This window comes from Oncorhynchus masou, chromosome 33, assembly GCF_036934945.1.
Source record: "Oncorhynchus masou masou isolate Uvic2021 chromosome 33, UVic_Omas_1.1, whole genome shotgun sequence".
NCBI lineage: Eukaryota > Metazoa > Chordata > Actinopteri > Salmoniformes > Salmonidae > Oncorhynchus > Oncorhynchus masou.
Window position 1 is genome coordinate 26784674 of NC_088244.1, and position 17838 is coordinate 26802511.

The window sequence follows — 17838 nt, forward strand, 5'->3', positions numbered from 1 at the left end:
TTTCGCTACACTCGCATTAACATCTGCTAACCATGTGTATGTGACAAATAAAATTTGATTTGAATATGTGAAATGCGCATCTCCTGAGTTGGGATCGTAGGTGGTTCAACAAATTTGTCCTTAGTTTAATGCACTTACTATAAATTATTCTGCATGTGTATACTATAATAAATATATATATATTTTTAAATATATGTTTTATTGCCACATACACCGGATAGGGTGCAGTGAAATGTGGTGTTTTACAGGGTCAGCCATAGTTGGATGCCACCACTTTAGCAAATTAGGGTTAAGTGCCTTGCTCAAGGGCACAGAGAACAGATTTTTCACCTTGTCTGCAACGGGGATTCGAATCAGCAACCTTCCGGTTACTGGCCAATGCTCTAACTGCTATGCCTCAATAACTATAATGACAGTGTATTTTAAAAGTAGAAATTACAAGACTTCAATATAATTACAATAACTAACATTTTTACTTGCATAATCACACATTTGCGGAATTAAACTCAGAACACAACAGATCATCTCAAACTGCTTTTTATTTCATCTTAAATAACAGTACATTTTAATATAGTTTCTATCTTGCAGCCAGCTTTCGGTTGTACACTGACTGACTTTAAATTTAAATACAAAAGGTGAGAAGGAAACAGCTGGGTGCAGAGATCTACAGTTATTTCATGGCAAGAAAAGGAAAAGGAATTTTATTTAATATTTCTGTATTGATTTTCTTTGTTGCCAACTCCAGGCCTAACGCACAAATACAGCACATTTTTGTACAGAATTTTGCAAAGAAAAAACAGAATGGGGGAAAAAAATGCCACTACTGCTAAAGAAAGTGTTTACACAAGGAGAGGAACAGAATTCTGTCATTCAAATGCTGCAAGTTTTTTCTTTTTTATTATTAAAGGACAGAAAAAAACCTGTGTTACAAAATGTTTATTTTCTTTGTCCCTGGAATTTGTTTGCTACAGAAGGAATGAAAATGTATTTGTTCCATTTGTGTGTGCATATGTTTTAAACGTTTACATTACTTTTATCAAGGAATCCATCCCAAGAATGGATATTGTAAGACCAGGTAACCATTTGTTATGCTGTGGTGTTTGCTTCTCTCAAGTGCATAGGATTGACATTTTAATTGAATTATGTATGCAGAGTAGCCAAAAACAAGATAAATACCATTGTAATGATATATTTAACAGGTTATTTTCTTAAAGAAAAACATCAAAAGGACTTAGTTCTATATGCACCTCTTTTTAAGCAATTCTACAGCATGCGATTCTAAGAGTTAACCCACCCATGGCAGAAAGCCAAAATATTTTTTATTTTATTTTTTAACTTAAAAAGCTTCATTATCATTATTTTCAAACATTGATTTATACAACATGTCATTCACAGAGTAGTCACTGCATTTCCAAGCACGGAATGGGCACCTCTGTTGAATGAAACCGGGGTAATAAGTAGAGGCCTCCCTACCCAACAAAATCACTTCTCCGGTCGCAACCACGGTCATCAAAAGGGTAACAAAACAGAAATAAAACGAAGAAAGTGAACCAATGGGTTAATCTTCATTTAATTATTCTACATTGTCGCCCAACAAAAGGTGAAGAGCATGGTTAAAATGTTGTTTGTTTTCATTTTGAAAATGAGCATTCATTATCATAAACAGAATATGCTTGGTTAGTTAACTTTTCTTGAAACATTATTCTATACATGCAAAGTTTAAATTTGTGCAAACAAACATTTGTGACTAAACAGAAAAAAATAAACAAATAGTAAAGTATCTTGGGACTAAATATACAGAATGGCCAGATCCTCCTGTTGGTGGCTCATGGACTCGACTCCCTGCTGAAGCTCAATTCTCTTGCCTTTTTTTCTGATGTGATTAAGATGACGATAATTTGTCATTTTTATTTCCAACCTACAAAACTTGACTCTAAACTATATCAAGACTGATAAAACAAAGCTCTCAATCCTCATTTTACCAACAGGTCACTGATCTAGTTCCCTGAATCAAAAATAAAAGTGGGGGAAAAAATAAACATGATCAAAAAGCTATCAAGAGTTAAATCCGCATTGTGTAGATTACCTTCACTCAAACCTGTGTATTGAAGATGGATTACACATTTGCATTGGGGGTGAATGTATTTTCTTATGACACAATATCAGAAAATGGTCCCAGGAGGAATGCACAATTCTCTCCCCCATTCCATTCCACTGAAATTCCTCATCTTTTTAGCTGAGTGAAACAATTGTGCTCTTCTTTTAAATGAGGAGAGAATTTTTCCCTTGGTAGTTTTTGGGGATTGGAGTCAGTTTCATGGTTTTGAGAAGATTGGATATGCAATAAAATTAAACATTTTGGAATAGTCTTCCACTCAACTTCGGAGTCCAGATGCCATCTGAAAAAAGCGGGACACACAAAGAAGAAAATGTGCATTATTGTTATTTGCAACAAAAGTACCTCCTAAAAGTGCACAGTAATTGTAGACAATTAACCTCTTAAATTTCTAAACTTAGTCGTCAATGGTGAGCTACAATTCATTGTTGGCCAACTCCCATGTTCACCTCCAGGATGCAGCAGACACATTCAGACTACAGTCGTGGCCAAAGGTTTTGAGAATTACACAAATATTAATTTTCACAAAGTCTGCAGCCCTAGGTTGTATGATGGCAATTTACATACTCCAGAATGTTATGAAGAGTGATCAGATGAACTGCAATTAATTGCAAAGTCCCTCTTTGCCATGAAAATGAACTGAACACCCCCACCGCCCCCCCAAAAAATCCACCGCATTTCAGCCCTGCCACAAAAAGACCAGCTGACATGTCAGTGATTCTCTCGTTAACACAGGTGTGAGTGTTGACGAGGACAAGGCTGGAGATCACTCTGTCATGCTGATTGAGTTTGAATATCAGAATGGAAGCTTCAAAAGGAGGGTGGTGCTTGGAATCATCTCCCGTCTGGATTACTGCAACTCGCTGTTGGCTGGGCTCCCTGCCTGTGCCATTAAACCCCTACAACTCATCCAGAACGCCGCAGCCTGTCTGGTGTTCAACCTTCCCAAGTTCTCTCACGTCACCCCGCTCCTCCGCTCTCTCCACTGGCTTCCAGTTGAAGCTCGCATCCGCTACAAGACCATGGTGCTTGCCTACGGAGCTGTGAGGGGAACGGCACCGCAGTACCTCCAGGCTCTGATCAGGCCCTACACCCAAACAAGGGCACTGCGTTCATCCACCTCTGGCCTGCTCGCCTCCCTACCACTGAGGAAGTACAGTTCCCGCTCAGCCCAGTCAAAACCGTTCGCTGCTCTGGCCCCCCAATGGTGGAACAAACTCCCTCACGACGCCAGGACAGCGGAGTCAATCACCACCTTCCGGAGACACCTGAAACCCCACCTCTTCAAGGAATACCTAGGATAGGATAAGTAATCCTTCTCACCCCCCCCTTAAATGATTTAGATGCACTATTGTAAAGTGGCTGTTCCACTGGATGTCAGAAGGTGAATTCACCAATTTGTAAGTCGCTCTGGATAAGAGCGTCTGCTAAATGACTTAAATGTAAATGTAAAATGAATCATTGTTCTTCCTCTGCCAACCATGGTTACCTGCAAAGAAACATGTGCGGTCATCATTGCTTTGCACAAAAAGGACTTCACAGGCAAGGATATTGCTGCCAGTAAAATTTAACCTAAATCGACCATTTATCGGATCATCAAGAATTTCAAGGAGAGCGGTTCAATTGTTGTGAAGGCGGCTTCAGGGCACCCAAGAAAGTCCAGCAAGCGCCAGGACACTCTCCTAAAGTTGATTCAGCTGCTGGATCGGGGCACGACCAGTACAGAACTTGCTCAGGAATGGCAGCAGGCAGATGTGAGTGCATCTGCACGCACAGTGAGGCGAAGACTTTGGGAGGATGGCCTGGTGTCAGTCAAGAAGGGCAGCAAAGAAGCCCCTTCTCTCCAGTAAAAACATCAGGGAGACTGATATTCTGCTAAGGTACAGGGATTGGACTGCTGAGGACTGGGATAAAGTCATTTTCTCTGATGAATCCCCTTTCCGATTGTTTAGGGCATCCGGAAAAAAGCTTGTCCGGAGAAGACCAGGTGAGTGCTACCATCAGTCCTGTGTCATGCCAACAGTAAAGCATCCTGAGACCATTCATGTGTGGGGTTCCTTCACAGCCAAGGGAGTGGGCTCACTCACAATTTTGTCTAAGAACAGCCATGTCTAAAGAATGGTACCAACGTCTTCCGAGAGCAACTTCTCCCAACCATCTTGGAACAGTTTGGTGGAGCCCCTTGCCATAAGGCAATAGTGATAACTAAGTGGCTCAGGGAACAAAACATTGATATTTTGGGTCCAGGGCCAGGAAACTCCCCAGACCTTAATCTCATTGAAAACTTGTGGTCAATCCACAAAAGGCAGGTGGACAAACAAAACCCCACATATTCTGACAAACTCCAAGCATTGATTATGCAAGAATGGGCTGCCATCAGTCAGGATGTTGCCCAGAAGTTAATTGACAGCATGCCAGGGCGGATTGCAGAGGTCTTGAAAAAGAAGGGTCAACAATGCAAATATCGACTCTTTGCATCAACTTCATGTAATTGTCAATAAAAGCCTTTGACACTTATGAAATACTTGTAAATATACTTCAGTATTCCATAGTAACATCTGACAAAAATATCTGAAGACACAAGCAGCCAACTTTGTGGAAATTAATATTTGTGTCATTCTCAAAACCTTTGGCCACGACTGTAGAGAACATAATATCCAGTACTACTAAATATATACACTCCACTCTGAAATACATTTGGCAAGGGTGATGAGATCCATCTATATCCTAGCTGAGAAACGATCAACTCCGCTTCTTGTATCGAGGCGGAGTTGAGTTTTGATAACTGGTCGTGGGATTTGCTAGCAATAACATTGAGTCACCATCAGTCAATTCCTGTAAAGAAATGTCAATTCTGGAAACACAGTGCCTTCAGAAAGTATACAACCTAAATTCAAAATGGATATCGATTTTTTTCCTCTCACCCATCTACACACAATACCTTATGACAGTGAAAATGTGTTTATATATTTTAGCAAATGTACTAAAAATGTAATAAAGAAATCTAATTTATATAAGTATTCACACCCCTTCGCTATGACACTCCAAATTGAGCACAGGTGCATTCAATTTCCTTTGATCATCCTTGAGATATCGCTACAACTTGGGAGTCAGCCTGGGGCTAGGGCTGTTGCGGTGACCGTGTCACTCCCACAAAGGTGGTCATGAGTCATGAAGGCAGTCACGGTAATTGGAGCGGCAGTGTAGCCTAGTGGTTAGAGCATTGGACTAGTAACTGAAAGGTTGCAAGTTCAAATCCCCGAGCTGACAAGGTACAAAATCTGTCGTTCTGCCCCTGAACAGGTAGTTAACCCACTGTTCCTAGGCCGTCATTGAAAATAAGAATTTGTTCTTAACTGACTTGCCTAGTAAAATAAAGGTTAAAAAAAAATAAAAAATAGGCTTCTCCAAGCTCTGGTGTTGCTCATGGTCATTAATTATCTAACATTAAACTTCTTATAAAAAAAACGATCGATCTTCACATAATCACTAGTTAACTACACATGGTTGATGATATTACTAGGTTAACTAGCTTGTTTTGCATTGCATATAATCAATCAATTATTTAAACAAAATTGAACATGTTGAACATGTTTCATTATTTAATTTGAGACTAAATTGATAAGTTAAAATAAGTGTTCATTGTTCATTCAGTATTGCTGTAATTGTTATTACAAAAATATATATATAAAAATGTATCAATCTTCCGATTAAATCGGTATTGGCTTTTTTTTCGGTCCTCCAATAGTCGGTATAGGCGTTGAAAAATCAATCGGTCGGCCTCTAGTCCCTACCCTAAACCTTAACCCTTACCGTGACAATTTTAAATTCAAATGGAGTTGGGACGCCAAGGATCCCGGATGGCACGGACCCAATTCAATCTCAGCATACGTAGTACAAGCAACCCAAATGAGGAAGACGTTGGTGGATGTATTGGGCTCCCGAGTGGCGCAGCGGTCTAAGGCACTGCATCTCAGTGCAAGAGGCGTCACTACAGACCCTGGTTCGATTCCAGGCTGTATCACAACCGGATAAGAATATCTTAACAGACTTGCCTGGTTAAATGGTTATATATATATTTATATATATCACACACACATACATTCACTAAAAGCTTTTATTAAAAGTATGAAGGACCACAGTTGTACAGGACAAACAAAGGTACAGTAAGCGGTTATAGAATTGACATTTTTACAAGAGTCAACTGATTGTGACTCAATGTTGTTGCTAGCAAATCCCATGACCAGTTATCAAAACTCAACTTCACCTCGATATAACAGAGTTGACATTTCCTCTGCTATCTTCATCCAAGTTAAACTGGTACATGGTTCCCTATAGAGAAACCCATTTTATCCATCAACTGACAGACTGCATTCTCAGACTGCATTCCCACTTTATGAAGTGCAACTACATGGCATCTTTAATTATCTCATTCTGGTTACTGACATAGCTGTACAGGAACTAGATGGCATTTATAGAGGAACTATAGGACATAATGAAACAATCAGAAGAAACAAAGCAAGTACAAATACATTAGTATTCAACTCAACCATGCATTCATGCCTTACTTTACGGTGTCTATGTTATTGTAAATCATATTGAGATGTTTATATGCACTGAAGTTAAAGTCTCCCTCCAGATATTTTGGAAGCTTTCCAATATACACATATTACATTTAAAGGGATACTTGGCAATGAAGCCCTTTATTTACTTCACCTGAGTCAGATTAACTTGTGGATACAGTTATGTCTTTGCGTGCAGTTTGAAGGAAGTTGCTAACTAGCACCAGCTCAATTGTTAACTAACGTTAGCGCAGACTGGAAGTCTATGGATATCTGCTAGCATGCTAGCATATACCCATTAACTTCCAGTCATTGAGCTAATGCTAGTTAGCATTGGCTAGCGAAACTACCTCTAACTTCCTTCATACACTACATGACCAAATGTATGTGGACACCTTCGAGGAGCTGGTCCCACCTTTGCTGCTATAACAGCCTCCACTCTTCTGGGAAGGGTTTCCACTAGATATTGGAACATTGCTGCGGGGACTTGCATCTATTCAGCCACAAGAGCATTAGTGAGGCCGGGCACTGATTTTGGGCGATTAGGCCTGGCTCGCAGTCGGTGTTCCAATTCATCCCAAAGGTGTTCGATGGGGTTAAGGTCAGGGCTCTGTGCAGGCCAGTCAAGTTCTTCCACACCAAACTTGACAAATAATTTCTGTATGGACCTCACTTTGTGCACAGGGGGCATTGTCATGCTGAAACAGGAAAGGGCCTTCCCACAAAGTTGGAAGCACAGAAATTTCATAGAATGTCATTGTATGCTGTAGTGTTGATTTCTAGTCACTGGAACTTAAGAGCCTAACCCGAACCATAAAAAACAGCCAGAGAACATTATTCCCCCTCCGCCAAACTTTACAGTTGGCACTACGCAGATGGTGACACGTGATTAATCACTCCAGAAAACGTGATTTCACTTCTCCAGAGTCCAATGGCGGTGAGCTTTACACCACTCCAGCCGACGCTTGGCATTGCGCATGGTGATCTTAGGCTTGTGGTGCGGCTGCTCGGCCATGGAAACCCATTTCATGAAGCTCCCGACAAACAGTTACAGTGCTGACGTTGCTTCCAGAGGCAGTTTGGAACTCGGTAGTGTGTTGCAACGGAGGACAGACGTTCTGTGAGCTTGTGTGGCCTACCACTTCGCGGCTGATCCCTTGTTACTCCTAGTCATTTCCACTTCACAATAACAGCACCTACAGTTGACCAGGGAAGCTCTAGCAGGGCAGACATTTGACATGCTGACTTGATGGAAAGGTGGCATCCTACAAAGGCGACACATTGAAAGTCACTGAGCTCTTCATTATGGGCCATTCTGCCAATGTTTGTCTATGGAGATTGCATGGTTGTGTGCTCGATTTTATATACCTGTCAGCAATGGGTGTGGCTGAAAGAGCAAATTCCACTCATTTGAAGGGGTGTCCACATACTTTCGTATATAGTGTGTACATAAAAAAATACCGAAGTATCCATTTAAGCATCAATAAATAAATGTGGAGCAAATCAGCAATATATCTTAGAGTGCCATGGCATGTCGGGCAAACTTGTGGTGGAAGGGCGGCTACGCTGTGCAGTTACCTTCAGACTCTAGTTCCAGATCTTGAGGAAGCTGTCCCAGGACCCTGTTGACACGGCCATGCCGTCATCAGTTACACCCAAGCAGCTGACACGGTTGTCATGTCCAGCCAGCACACCTAGGGAAAGAGCAGGGTCAGCGGTTAGAAGTCAGGCCATGATATATCACAACACGCTTGGCCAACGCCACTCTATAAAAGATTCCATTAAAGACGTGGCTGTGTACCAGTTCTATTCTGTTGTATATCGGTAAACTCAGTTAATAGAAAATGTTGCTAGTACAAGTGTGTGTGTGGCAGACCCATCCCATCTCTTATCCAGACCACATATGTAATCAATAGAACTGAGCAATTCATACCTCTGTGGGACCAGATCAACTGCTGGAGCAAACAAAACAGCAGGGGCTTCATCCACAAACCCTGCTGCTGTACAAACTAGCCTTCACTTGTACAATGGCTGTCATGGATTTAACAATGAAAACTCCCTCTAGCCAATGCTTACATCAGTCCTATGCTTTTGAATCGATGACAGGAAGTCTAAGTGCTCAATTCTGGAAAGGGGTGGATAATTGGGAATTCTCCTGTTCAATCTGCTTTATATCTTGTCTAGTAATGCTGCATGTATGAAGTATCCCTGCTGTGCTTGAGGAACTAGCCTGGCTACAAAACTGATCAATTGCGTGGCTGCAGACGGTACCACCGATGTGCTCAACTATAGTAACCCTGCTGTCACCTGGGTGCTACACATTGGTAGTGGATGCAGTTTATCACAGTGCCATCCGTTTTGTCACTAAAGCACCTTATACTACCCACCACTGCGACTTGTATGCTCTAGTCGGCTGGCCCTCGCTACATATTCGTCGCAAGACCCACTGGCTCCAGGTCGTCTACAAGGCCATGCTAGGTAAAGCTCCGCCTTATCTCAGTTCACTGGTCACGATGGCAACACCCATCCGTAGCACGCGCTCCAGCAGGTGTATCTCACTGATCATCCCTAAAGCCAACACCTCATTCGGCCGCCTTTCGTTCCAGTACTCTGCTGCCTGTGACTGGAACGAATTGCAAAAATCGCTGAAGTTGGAGACCCTTATCTCCCTCACCAACTTCAAACATCAGCTATCTGAGCAGCTAACTGATCGCTGCAGCTGTACATAATCTATTGGTAAATAGCCCACCCATTGTCACCTACCTCATCCCCACAGTTTTTATTTATTTACTTTTCTGCTCTTTTGCACACCAATATCTCTACCTGTACATGACCATTTATCAATCCAGTGTTAACCTACAATATTGTAATTATTCGCCTACCTCCTCATGCCTTTTGCACACATTGTATATAGACTCCCCTTTTTTTTTCTTTTCTACTGTGTTATTGACTTGTTAATTGTTTACTCCATGTGTAACTCTGTGTTGTCTGTTCACACTGCTATGCTTTATCTTGGCCAGGTCACAGTTGTAAATGAGAACTTGTTCTCAACTAGCCTACCTGGTTAAATAAAGGTGAAATAAAATAAATAAAATAAAATTGAACCCCAGTCATTTCTGTACCACGGAGACCACTAGGTGCTCTAAATCAATGTCCCTCAGGGACTCCCCACATCTAGTCCATTTCAACCCACTCCCCCTCCACCAGCCCTGGCTCCACTAGCTACATTCTACCCTGTTCCACTACAGGGAGCTGTACGGGCCTACAGCATTTTGGCTGATGACGTCAAATATATGTGTACAGCCTTCGCAATAACATCAGGAACCTAGCTTGACCACTGTACTGTACTCCACTGTACTGTCGTCATCATGGTGGCCACATTTTGAAAAATGTGTATTAAATATATTTTACCTTTATTTAACTAGGCAAGTCAGTTAAGAACAAATTCTTATTTTCAATGACGGCCTAGGAACTGCCTTGTTCAGGGGCAGAACAACAGATTTGTAACTTGTCAGCTCAGGGATTTGAACTTGCAACCTTTCGGTTACTAGTCCAACGCTCTAACCACTAGGCTTACGCTGCCGCCCCCAATGATGAGGTGGCCCATAGATTTAGGGTCAGTTGTTAAACACCCCCCCCCCCGCCTAACCATTAAGGTTTGGGAGTACTGTGCTCTGATCCTAGACCTGTGATTTGGGCGTTTAAAAACCCTCACACCCGCCCGCTGGTCACCTGCACGGTCGGCCTTGAGGCTATCCCACACGTTGCAGTTGAAGTCGTCGTAGCCGGCGAGCAGCAGGCGGCCACTCTTGGAGAACGCCACTGAGGTGATGCCACAGATGATGTTGTCATGTGAGTAGACCATCAGCTCCTGGTCGGCGCGCAGGTCAAAGAGCCTGCAGGTTGCGTCGTCTGAGCCCGTGGCAAAGGCGTTACCATTGGGGAAGAACTGGGAGGGACGGGAAAGAGGGGAGAGAAAGAGAGGGGGAGATGGTATGAGGTTAGGTCTGATAATATCTTCCTCATCGCTCTACGTGCGGTGTATATGTCAGTGTGTAATGAGCTAGTGCATAATGGTTGCCATGGCATTATCAAGGTGGGTGCTACACATTGGTAGTGACTTCACCCTTTCATAATGTAAAGTGCTTGGTATTGACCAAGTGATCATCCATACAAAATACACAAGGGACAATAGATACAGATGTAGCATGTCCACATTCACGCTTCTACACGTATCACAGAATCCACCCTTAAGCATGCTAGTGTATATACAATCTCCGTATTGAAGTCTCTCTCTTATGTCTGAATGCAAAAGAAAACCGCTGACGTGGTAGGCCTTCTGCCGAAAAGCTAGTGACCAAAGATACTGACGCCGCAGGTTAGAGTGTTGGGCTCCATTTTGAATGGAAGTGTAGCTACACAGGTTGACCGGTGGTCGGATCGTGTGATTGGCTTACGCAGATGGCATTAATGTCCGACTCGTGCCCGGTGAAGGTTTGTCGGCACATTCCTTCTCTGACGTCCCAGAGCTTGGCGGAAGCGTCACATGCCCCGGACACAAACAGCCGTGTGTCGGGCGCAAGCGACAGGCTCATGACATCGCCGGTGTGGCCGGCGAACGTGGTCGTCTGCAGGCCCGTCTCAATGTCCCAGAGACCACTGGGGGAAGGAGAGGCAGGGAGGAAAAATAAGAAAGTTTGAGGCGTTTGGAGTGACTGTTTTCCACCATACTCTTGGGATGCATTCAGATATTCGCCGTTGCGTTTAACCTCAATTTTAACAAACAGTGTAGAGCTGGCATATCCACTCAATGAACCTGGGGAGGCAGGCAGGCACAGTTCCCCCACTCACCATGTGGTATCTCCAGAGCTGGTGACGATCTTGGTGTCATCCACGAAGCGACAGCAGGACAGGTAACCTGGAGGCCACAGCAGAATTAGGTCAGTCATCAGACATGATTTGATTTGAGACAGTCAGCACTGAGAAGCAGTCTCAAAACAGGGGAAATGGTCTAAAGATACAAGGAGGAACTATATTACAGGCCCTGACCCAGTATGTAGATTATATAGGCCTTACCACCAAAAGGGTACAATATAAATGAAGACTATAGGAAATGAACATGTGCAAGTACAACAGAACCCACTCAATAACACAAACATAACTTTTCACAGTGAGCTGACAGACATGGGTCCTGTCATGTGAAACTAAAATCACAGTGGTATTGAAAGCATTCAAGACTACCAAGGCACTGGTTAATAAATAAAAAAGTGTGCATAAACAATACCAGTCTTGTAAAGTGGTGGTTAACCATGGTCTATCATGTGTCACAGGTGAGCTAGCTGTGTGTGTTGGCATGTACAGCGCCTTTAAAAAACTCACACCCTTCGACTTTTACCACATTGTGTTACAGCCCGAATTTAAAATGGATTATATTTAGATATTTGTCGTCCCTGGCCTACCCCATAATGTCAAAGTGGAATTAAGTTTGTCAACATTTTTACAAATCAATTAAAAAATGAAAAGCTGAAATGTTTTGAGTCAATAAGTATTCAACCCCTTTGTCATGGCAAGTCTAAATACAGTGTATTCGGAAAGCATTCAGACCCCTTCACCTTTTCCACATTTTGTTACTTTACAGCCTTATTCTAAAATGGATTATATAAATGTTTTATGATCAACACACAACACCCGATAATGACAAAGCGAAAACAGGTTAAGAAAAACTGAAATACCTTATTTACATAAGTATTCAGACCCTTTGCTATGAGACTCGAAATTGAGCTCAGGTGCATCCTGTTTCCATTGATCAACCTTGAGACGTTTAAACAACTTTGAGTCCACCTGTGGTAAATTCAATTGATTGGACATGATCTAGAAAGGCACACACGTGTCTATTTAAGGCCCCACAGTTGACAGTCCATGTCAGAGGAAAAACCAAGCCATGAGGTCGAAGGAATTGTCCGTAGAGCTCCGAGACAGGATATTGTCGAGGCACAGATCTGAGGGAGGGTACCAAAACATTTATGCAGTATTTAAGGTCCAAGAAAACAGTGGAATCGATCATTCTTAAATGGAAGAAGTTTGTAACAACCAAGACTGAGCAATAGGGACAGAAGGGCATTGGTCACAGAGTGGACCAAGAACCCGATGGTCACTCTGACAGAGCTCCAGAGTTCCTCTGTGGAGATGGGAGAACCTTCCGGAAGGACAACTATCTCTGCAGCACTTCATTAATCAGGCCTTTATGGACAGAAGCCACTCCTCAGTAAAAAGGCAGGACAGCACGCTTGGAGTTTCCCAAAACACACCTAAATACTCTGACCATGAGAAATAAGATTCTCAGGTCTGATGAAACCAAGCTTGAACCCTTTGGCCTGAATGCAAAGCGTCACATCTGGAGGAAATCTGGCACAATCCCTACGGTGAAGCATGGTGGTGGCAGCATCATGCTGTTGGGATGTTTTTCAGCGGCAGGGACTGCGAGACAAGTCAGGACCGAGGGAATGCATAACGTAGCAAAGTACAGAGATCCTTGATGAAGTCCTGAGCTCTTTGGAGCAGGTTCTCAGACTGGGGCGAAGGTTCACCTTCCAACAGGACAACAATCCTAAGCACACAGCCAAGAGTGGTTTAGGGACATGTCTCTGAATGTCCTCGAATGGCCCAGCCAGAACCCGGACTTGATTGAACATCTCTGGAGAGACTTAAAAATAGCTGTGAGCATTGTGTATCAATACACCCAGTCACCAAAGGCGTACTTCCTAACTCAGTTGCCAGAGAGGAAGAACACCGCTCAGGGATTTCAACAAGAGGCCAATAGAGACTTTAAAACAGTTACAGTTTAATGGCTGGCATAAGAGAAACCTGACAGATCAACAACATCGCAGTTACTCCACAGTCATAACCTAATTGATAGTAAAAATAAGGCAGTTAAGTAATCCGGCAAAAAGTGTGGCAAAGCAATTCACTTTTTAGGCCTCCTGAGTGGCACAGTGGTCTAAGGCACTGTGCTAGCTATGCCACTCGAGATCCTGGCTCGAGTCTAGGCTCTGTCACAGCCGGACGCGATTGGGAGACCAATGGGTCAGCGCACAACTAGCCCAGTGTCATCCGGGTTAGGGGAGTGTTTGGTGGGCAGGGATGTTCATGTCCCTAGCAACTCCTGTAGCAGGCCAGGCGCAATGAAAGCTGACACGGTCGCAAGGTGTACGGTGTTTCCTCCGACACATTGGTGCGGCTGGTTTCCGGCATAAGCAGCATTGTGTCAAGAAGCAGTGCAGCTTGGAAGGGTTGTGTTTTTTGAAGGACGCACAGCTCTCGACCTTCTACTCTCCCGAGTCCATAAGGAAGTTGCAGCGATGGGAAAAGACTAACCACAAATTGGATATCAGAAAATGGGGGAGAAAAGGGGGTGATATTTTTATTTTATTTTTTATAAATACGCTATTACATTTTTGTCCTGAAAACAAAAAGTGTTTTTTGGGGCAGATCCAATACAACACATTACTGAGTACCGCTCACCATATTTTCAAGTATAGTGGTGGCGGCTGCATCATGTTTTGGGTATGCTTGTAATCGTTACGGACTGGGTCGTTTTTCAGGATAGAAAAGAAACGGAATGGAGTCAAGCACATCAAAATCCTAGAGGAAAACCTAGTTCAGTCTGCATTCCACCAGACACTGGGAAATTAATTAACCTTTCAGTAGGACAATAACCTAAAACCCAAGGCCGTGCAGTTGCTTCCTAAGGAGACAGTGAATGTTCTTAAGTGTCCGATTACAATTTTGACTTAAATCTACTTGAAAATCTATGGCAAGACCTGAAAATGGATGTCTAGCAATGATCAACAACCAATTTAACAGATCTTGAAGAATTTTGAAAAGAATAATAGGCAAATACTGCACAATCCAGGTGTGGAAAAGGCAACGACTTACCCAGAAAGACTAACAGCTGTAAACGTTGCCAAAAGGTGCTTCTACAAAAAGTCTGAATACTTTTGTAAATTAGATATTTTTTCAATTTAATTATCAATAAATTAGCAGAACATTTCGGTAAAAATATGTTTTCATTTCACAAAAAATAAAAAATAAAAAATAAATAAATAAATAAATAAATATATACACACACACACGAACCATTTTGAATACAGGCTGTATCAACAATGTGGACTAAATCAAGGGGTATGAATACTTTGTAGGCTGTGTGTATGTGTATGTATGTATATATGTATGTATATATGTGTATATACACACACACACACACACACACACACACATATACAGACACACACATATACAGACACACACATATACAGACACACACATATACAGACATACACATATACAGACATACACATATACAGACATACACATATACAGACATACACATATACAGACATACACATATACAGACATACACATATACAGACATACACATATACAGACATACACATATACAGACATACACATATACAGACATACACATATACAGACATACACATATACAGACATACACACACACACTGGTAGACTTGTGGAAACTAGGGGTGACTATCGTACCTGTGTGTCCGGCCAGCTCACGGCTGACACGCACGTTCCCCTCGCGGGTCTTGAGGTTGTAGATGGAGCAGACGTTGTCCAGGCCTCCGCAGGCCACGTAGTTCCCAGAGGGGGCGTAAGCGCAAGTCATCACCCAGGAGGAGCGCAGCGGGATGGCGTGGACCTGAGGGAGACCAGGCGGGCAGAGAGTTAGAGGGAGCATGGCTCTGGGTCTGATTGACTCCCGCAAGGACCACATTTACTAGGTAGCCAAGCTTATATCATACACTACATGACCCAAAGTATGTGGACACCTGCTCGAACATCTCAATCCAAAATGATTGGCATTAATATAGAGCTGGTCCCCACCTTTGCTGCTACAACAGCCTCCACTCTTCTGGGAAGGCTTTCCACTAGATGTTGGAACATTGCTGCGAGGACTTGCTTCCATTCAGCCACAAGAACATTAGTGAGGTCAGGCACTGATGTTGAGCGATTAGGCCTGGCTCGCAGTGGGCGTTCTAATTGACCCCAAAGTTGTTTGATGGGATTGAGGTCAGGGCTCTATGCAGGCCAGTCAGGTTCTTCCACATCGATCACGACAAGCCATTTCTGTACGGACCTCACTTTGTACACGGGGGCATTGTCATACTGAATAACGAACATGAAGGAAACATGGCACCCTATGGTGGAGCAGCACTGAAAGTCACGGAGCTCTTCAGTAAGGCCATTCTACTGCCAATGTTTTTCTATGACGTTTGCATGGCTGTGTGCTCAATTTTTATACACCTGTCAGCAACGGGTGTAGCTGAAATAGCTGAATACACTAATTTGAAGGTGTGTCCACATACTTTTGTATATATAGTGTATGTCACATATGCTGGATATCCTTTGTCACAGTCATGAAACAAATGGTGGAAAAGTTTAAAAAATGTTGTCTTTATGCTAAAAAGAAAATGTATTCAAATGTGATAGATTCCTTTTAATTCTTCAAGATGTGGCCAGCATTACCTTGTTTGTGGTGTAGCTATCCCAAATAATGAGTTTACCATCCTGGGAGGCACTGACTAAAAGCCTATGGGGAAAAAGGAGAGCAATGATTAAACCAGTGAACATAGGGTGGAACCATGTGTTGCATTTTAGGGGCGGTGTGGTTTCCAGGCGCTTTCATGGCCGGGGAGCATCTTGCTGCTATCTGGACGAATCAAAAACAGAGTCGCCACGGAAGCCAGCACCCGATGCACAGAGGTTGGGGCACATTGGCTCCCTTTGGACCTGCTCAGCTTATGCAAATCCTACCTACCCGAGGCGCACAGTAATAAACACATGCTAACACACACATGCCAATGCACACACACACACACTAACACACCCACCACTGTACTCTACAACATCCCCATCATCATAATAGGACATGGCAACTTTGTAAACAATTAATTTTGACCCGGCACTTATTTGAAACTGGAATTTATTTGCTGAAATCTGGGGTGTTGCCTGGGTATTAAAAAAAAGAGAGAGTGCATTTAATTGAAGTTACACGGTGTAAAAACATATTAACGCCTATATTATGGATGTGGTGGCTGTCAAAACGTATTAACGCCTATATCATGGATGTGGTGGGTGTCAAAATGCAAGAGCGTTAAAAAAGAGAAAGCTGCTGGCTTTAGCTCTGGCAGTAATTAGAGTCATATACTTCCTGTCTATGTGGTTAGAAATCACGTGCTGTTAGTGGCCGATGAAATACTTCGGTGTTTGCCTCAGAAATCCATCTTACGTCTTATGTAACAGTGACAACACAGCCTTCGTGAACCTCCGGTACACTTGCCTTACAACTCTTGCACACTAAACTGTTGACTGCTTGTCGAAGTAGCGCGTTTGGAGGGAGATTATGTTAATGTCTAAAATAATTAAGCTCATGTGGATTTATTTTTTTGCTTTTGGGAGGGTTGTGAAAGAATGTTGACTTTGAACCAAGTTGTGTGTGTCAGTGTCCACTCTTTCTCCAGAGAGTGAGTAAAATGCTTAACGGAGATTGCAGCGCATTATCTAACCTTTTAAACACACCTGCAATAAAGCAGGAGTGGAAAACATTAACTAGCTCTTTTCTGCTAGCTTAGCGCCGGTCCGTTCACTTGTATTTACTTACACATTGGCATTTGGATTACTTCTGCTTTTCCATTAGGCTACCACACCTCGACGCAGATGGAGGCATTCCAAGTGACTGTTGAGGCTTTGTTGTGAATGAAAAACAAACAAATGGAATCAGATGTACCTTGTTGACGGCGTTTGACAAATACTAAATATTGTCTGCTGCGTTGCACAACCTGAAAGGCAGCAGTTAAAACTCACTGTCCAAGATAATCCTGGTAGTAGGTAACTGGAAATGAGATGGTTTGGTGATTGACAGACTGTATGGTTGAGGGTCATCATTGAGGGTGTTGGGTGAGAGACTGGGACTCTCGCTTTAGAAGGCGTTCCTCTTCACTAAGTCTATGGTTTATAGATCTATGGTGTAAACCTGAAGGAGTCCTGGGCTCATATTCATAAACCCTCAGAGTAGGAGTGCTGACTTAGGATCAGTTTGGCCTTTTCAGACCAATGAAACGTACAATGAAAACAATA

The 17838-nt window shown here is 42.8% G+C and overlaps 1 protein-coding gene across 1 annotated transcript in view; it reads right to left on the reverse strand.

The window, feature by feature from the left end:
• Window positions 1-521: 521 nt before the first annotated feature.
• LOC135528171 (guanine nucleotide-binding protein G(I)/G(S)/G(T) subunit beta-1-like) overlaps window positions 522-17838 on the reverse strand; it is a 58615-nt gene continuing 41298 nt past the window's right edge. Inside the window, exons 5-11 of the mRNA XM_064957067.1 lie at window positions 16228-16291; window positions 15238-15400; window positions 11530-11596; window positions 11136-11337; window positions 10411-10627; window positions 8257-8372; window positions 522-2399 (exon numbers count right to left, since the gene is read on the reverse strand). Coding sequence (XP_064813139.1) covers window positions 8266-8372; window positions 10411-10627; window positions 11136-11337; window positions 11530-11596; window positions 15238-15400; window positions 16228-16291 — 820 coding nt within the window. The 3' untranslated portion in view covers window positions 522-2399; window positions 8257-8265. The remainder of the gene's footprint in view (window positions 2400-8256; window positions 8373-10410; window positions 10628-11135; window positions 11338-11529; window positions 11597-15237; window positions 15401-16227; window positions 16292-17838) is intronic.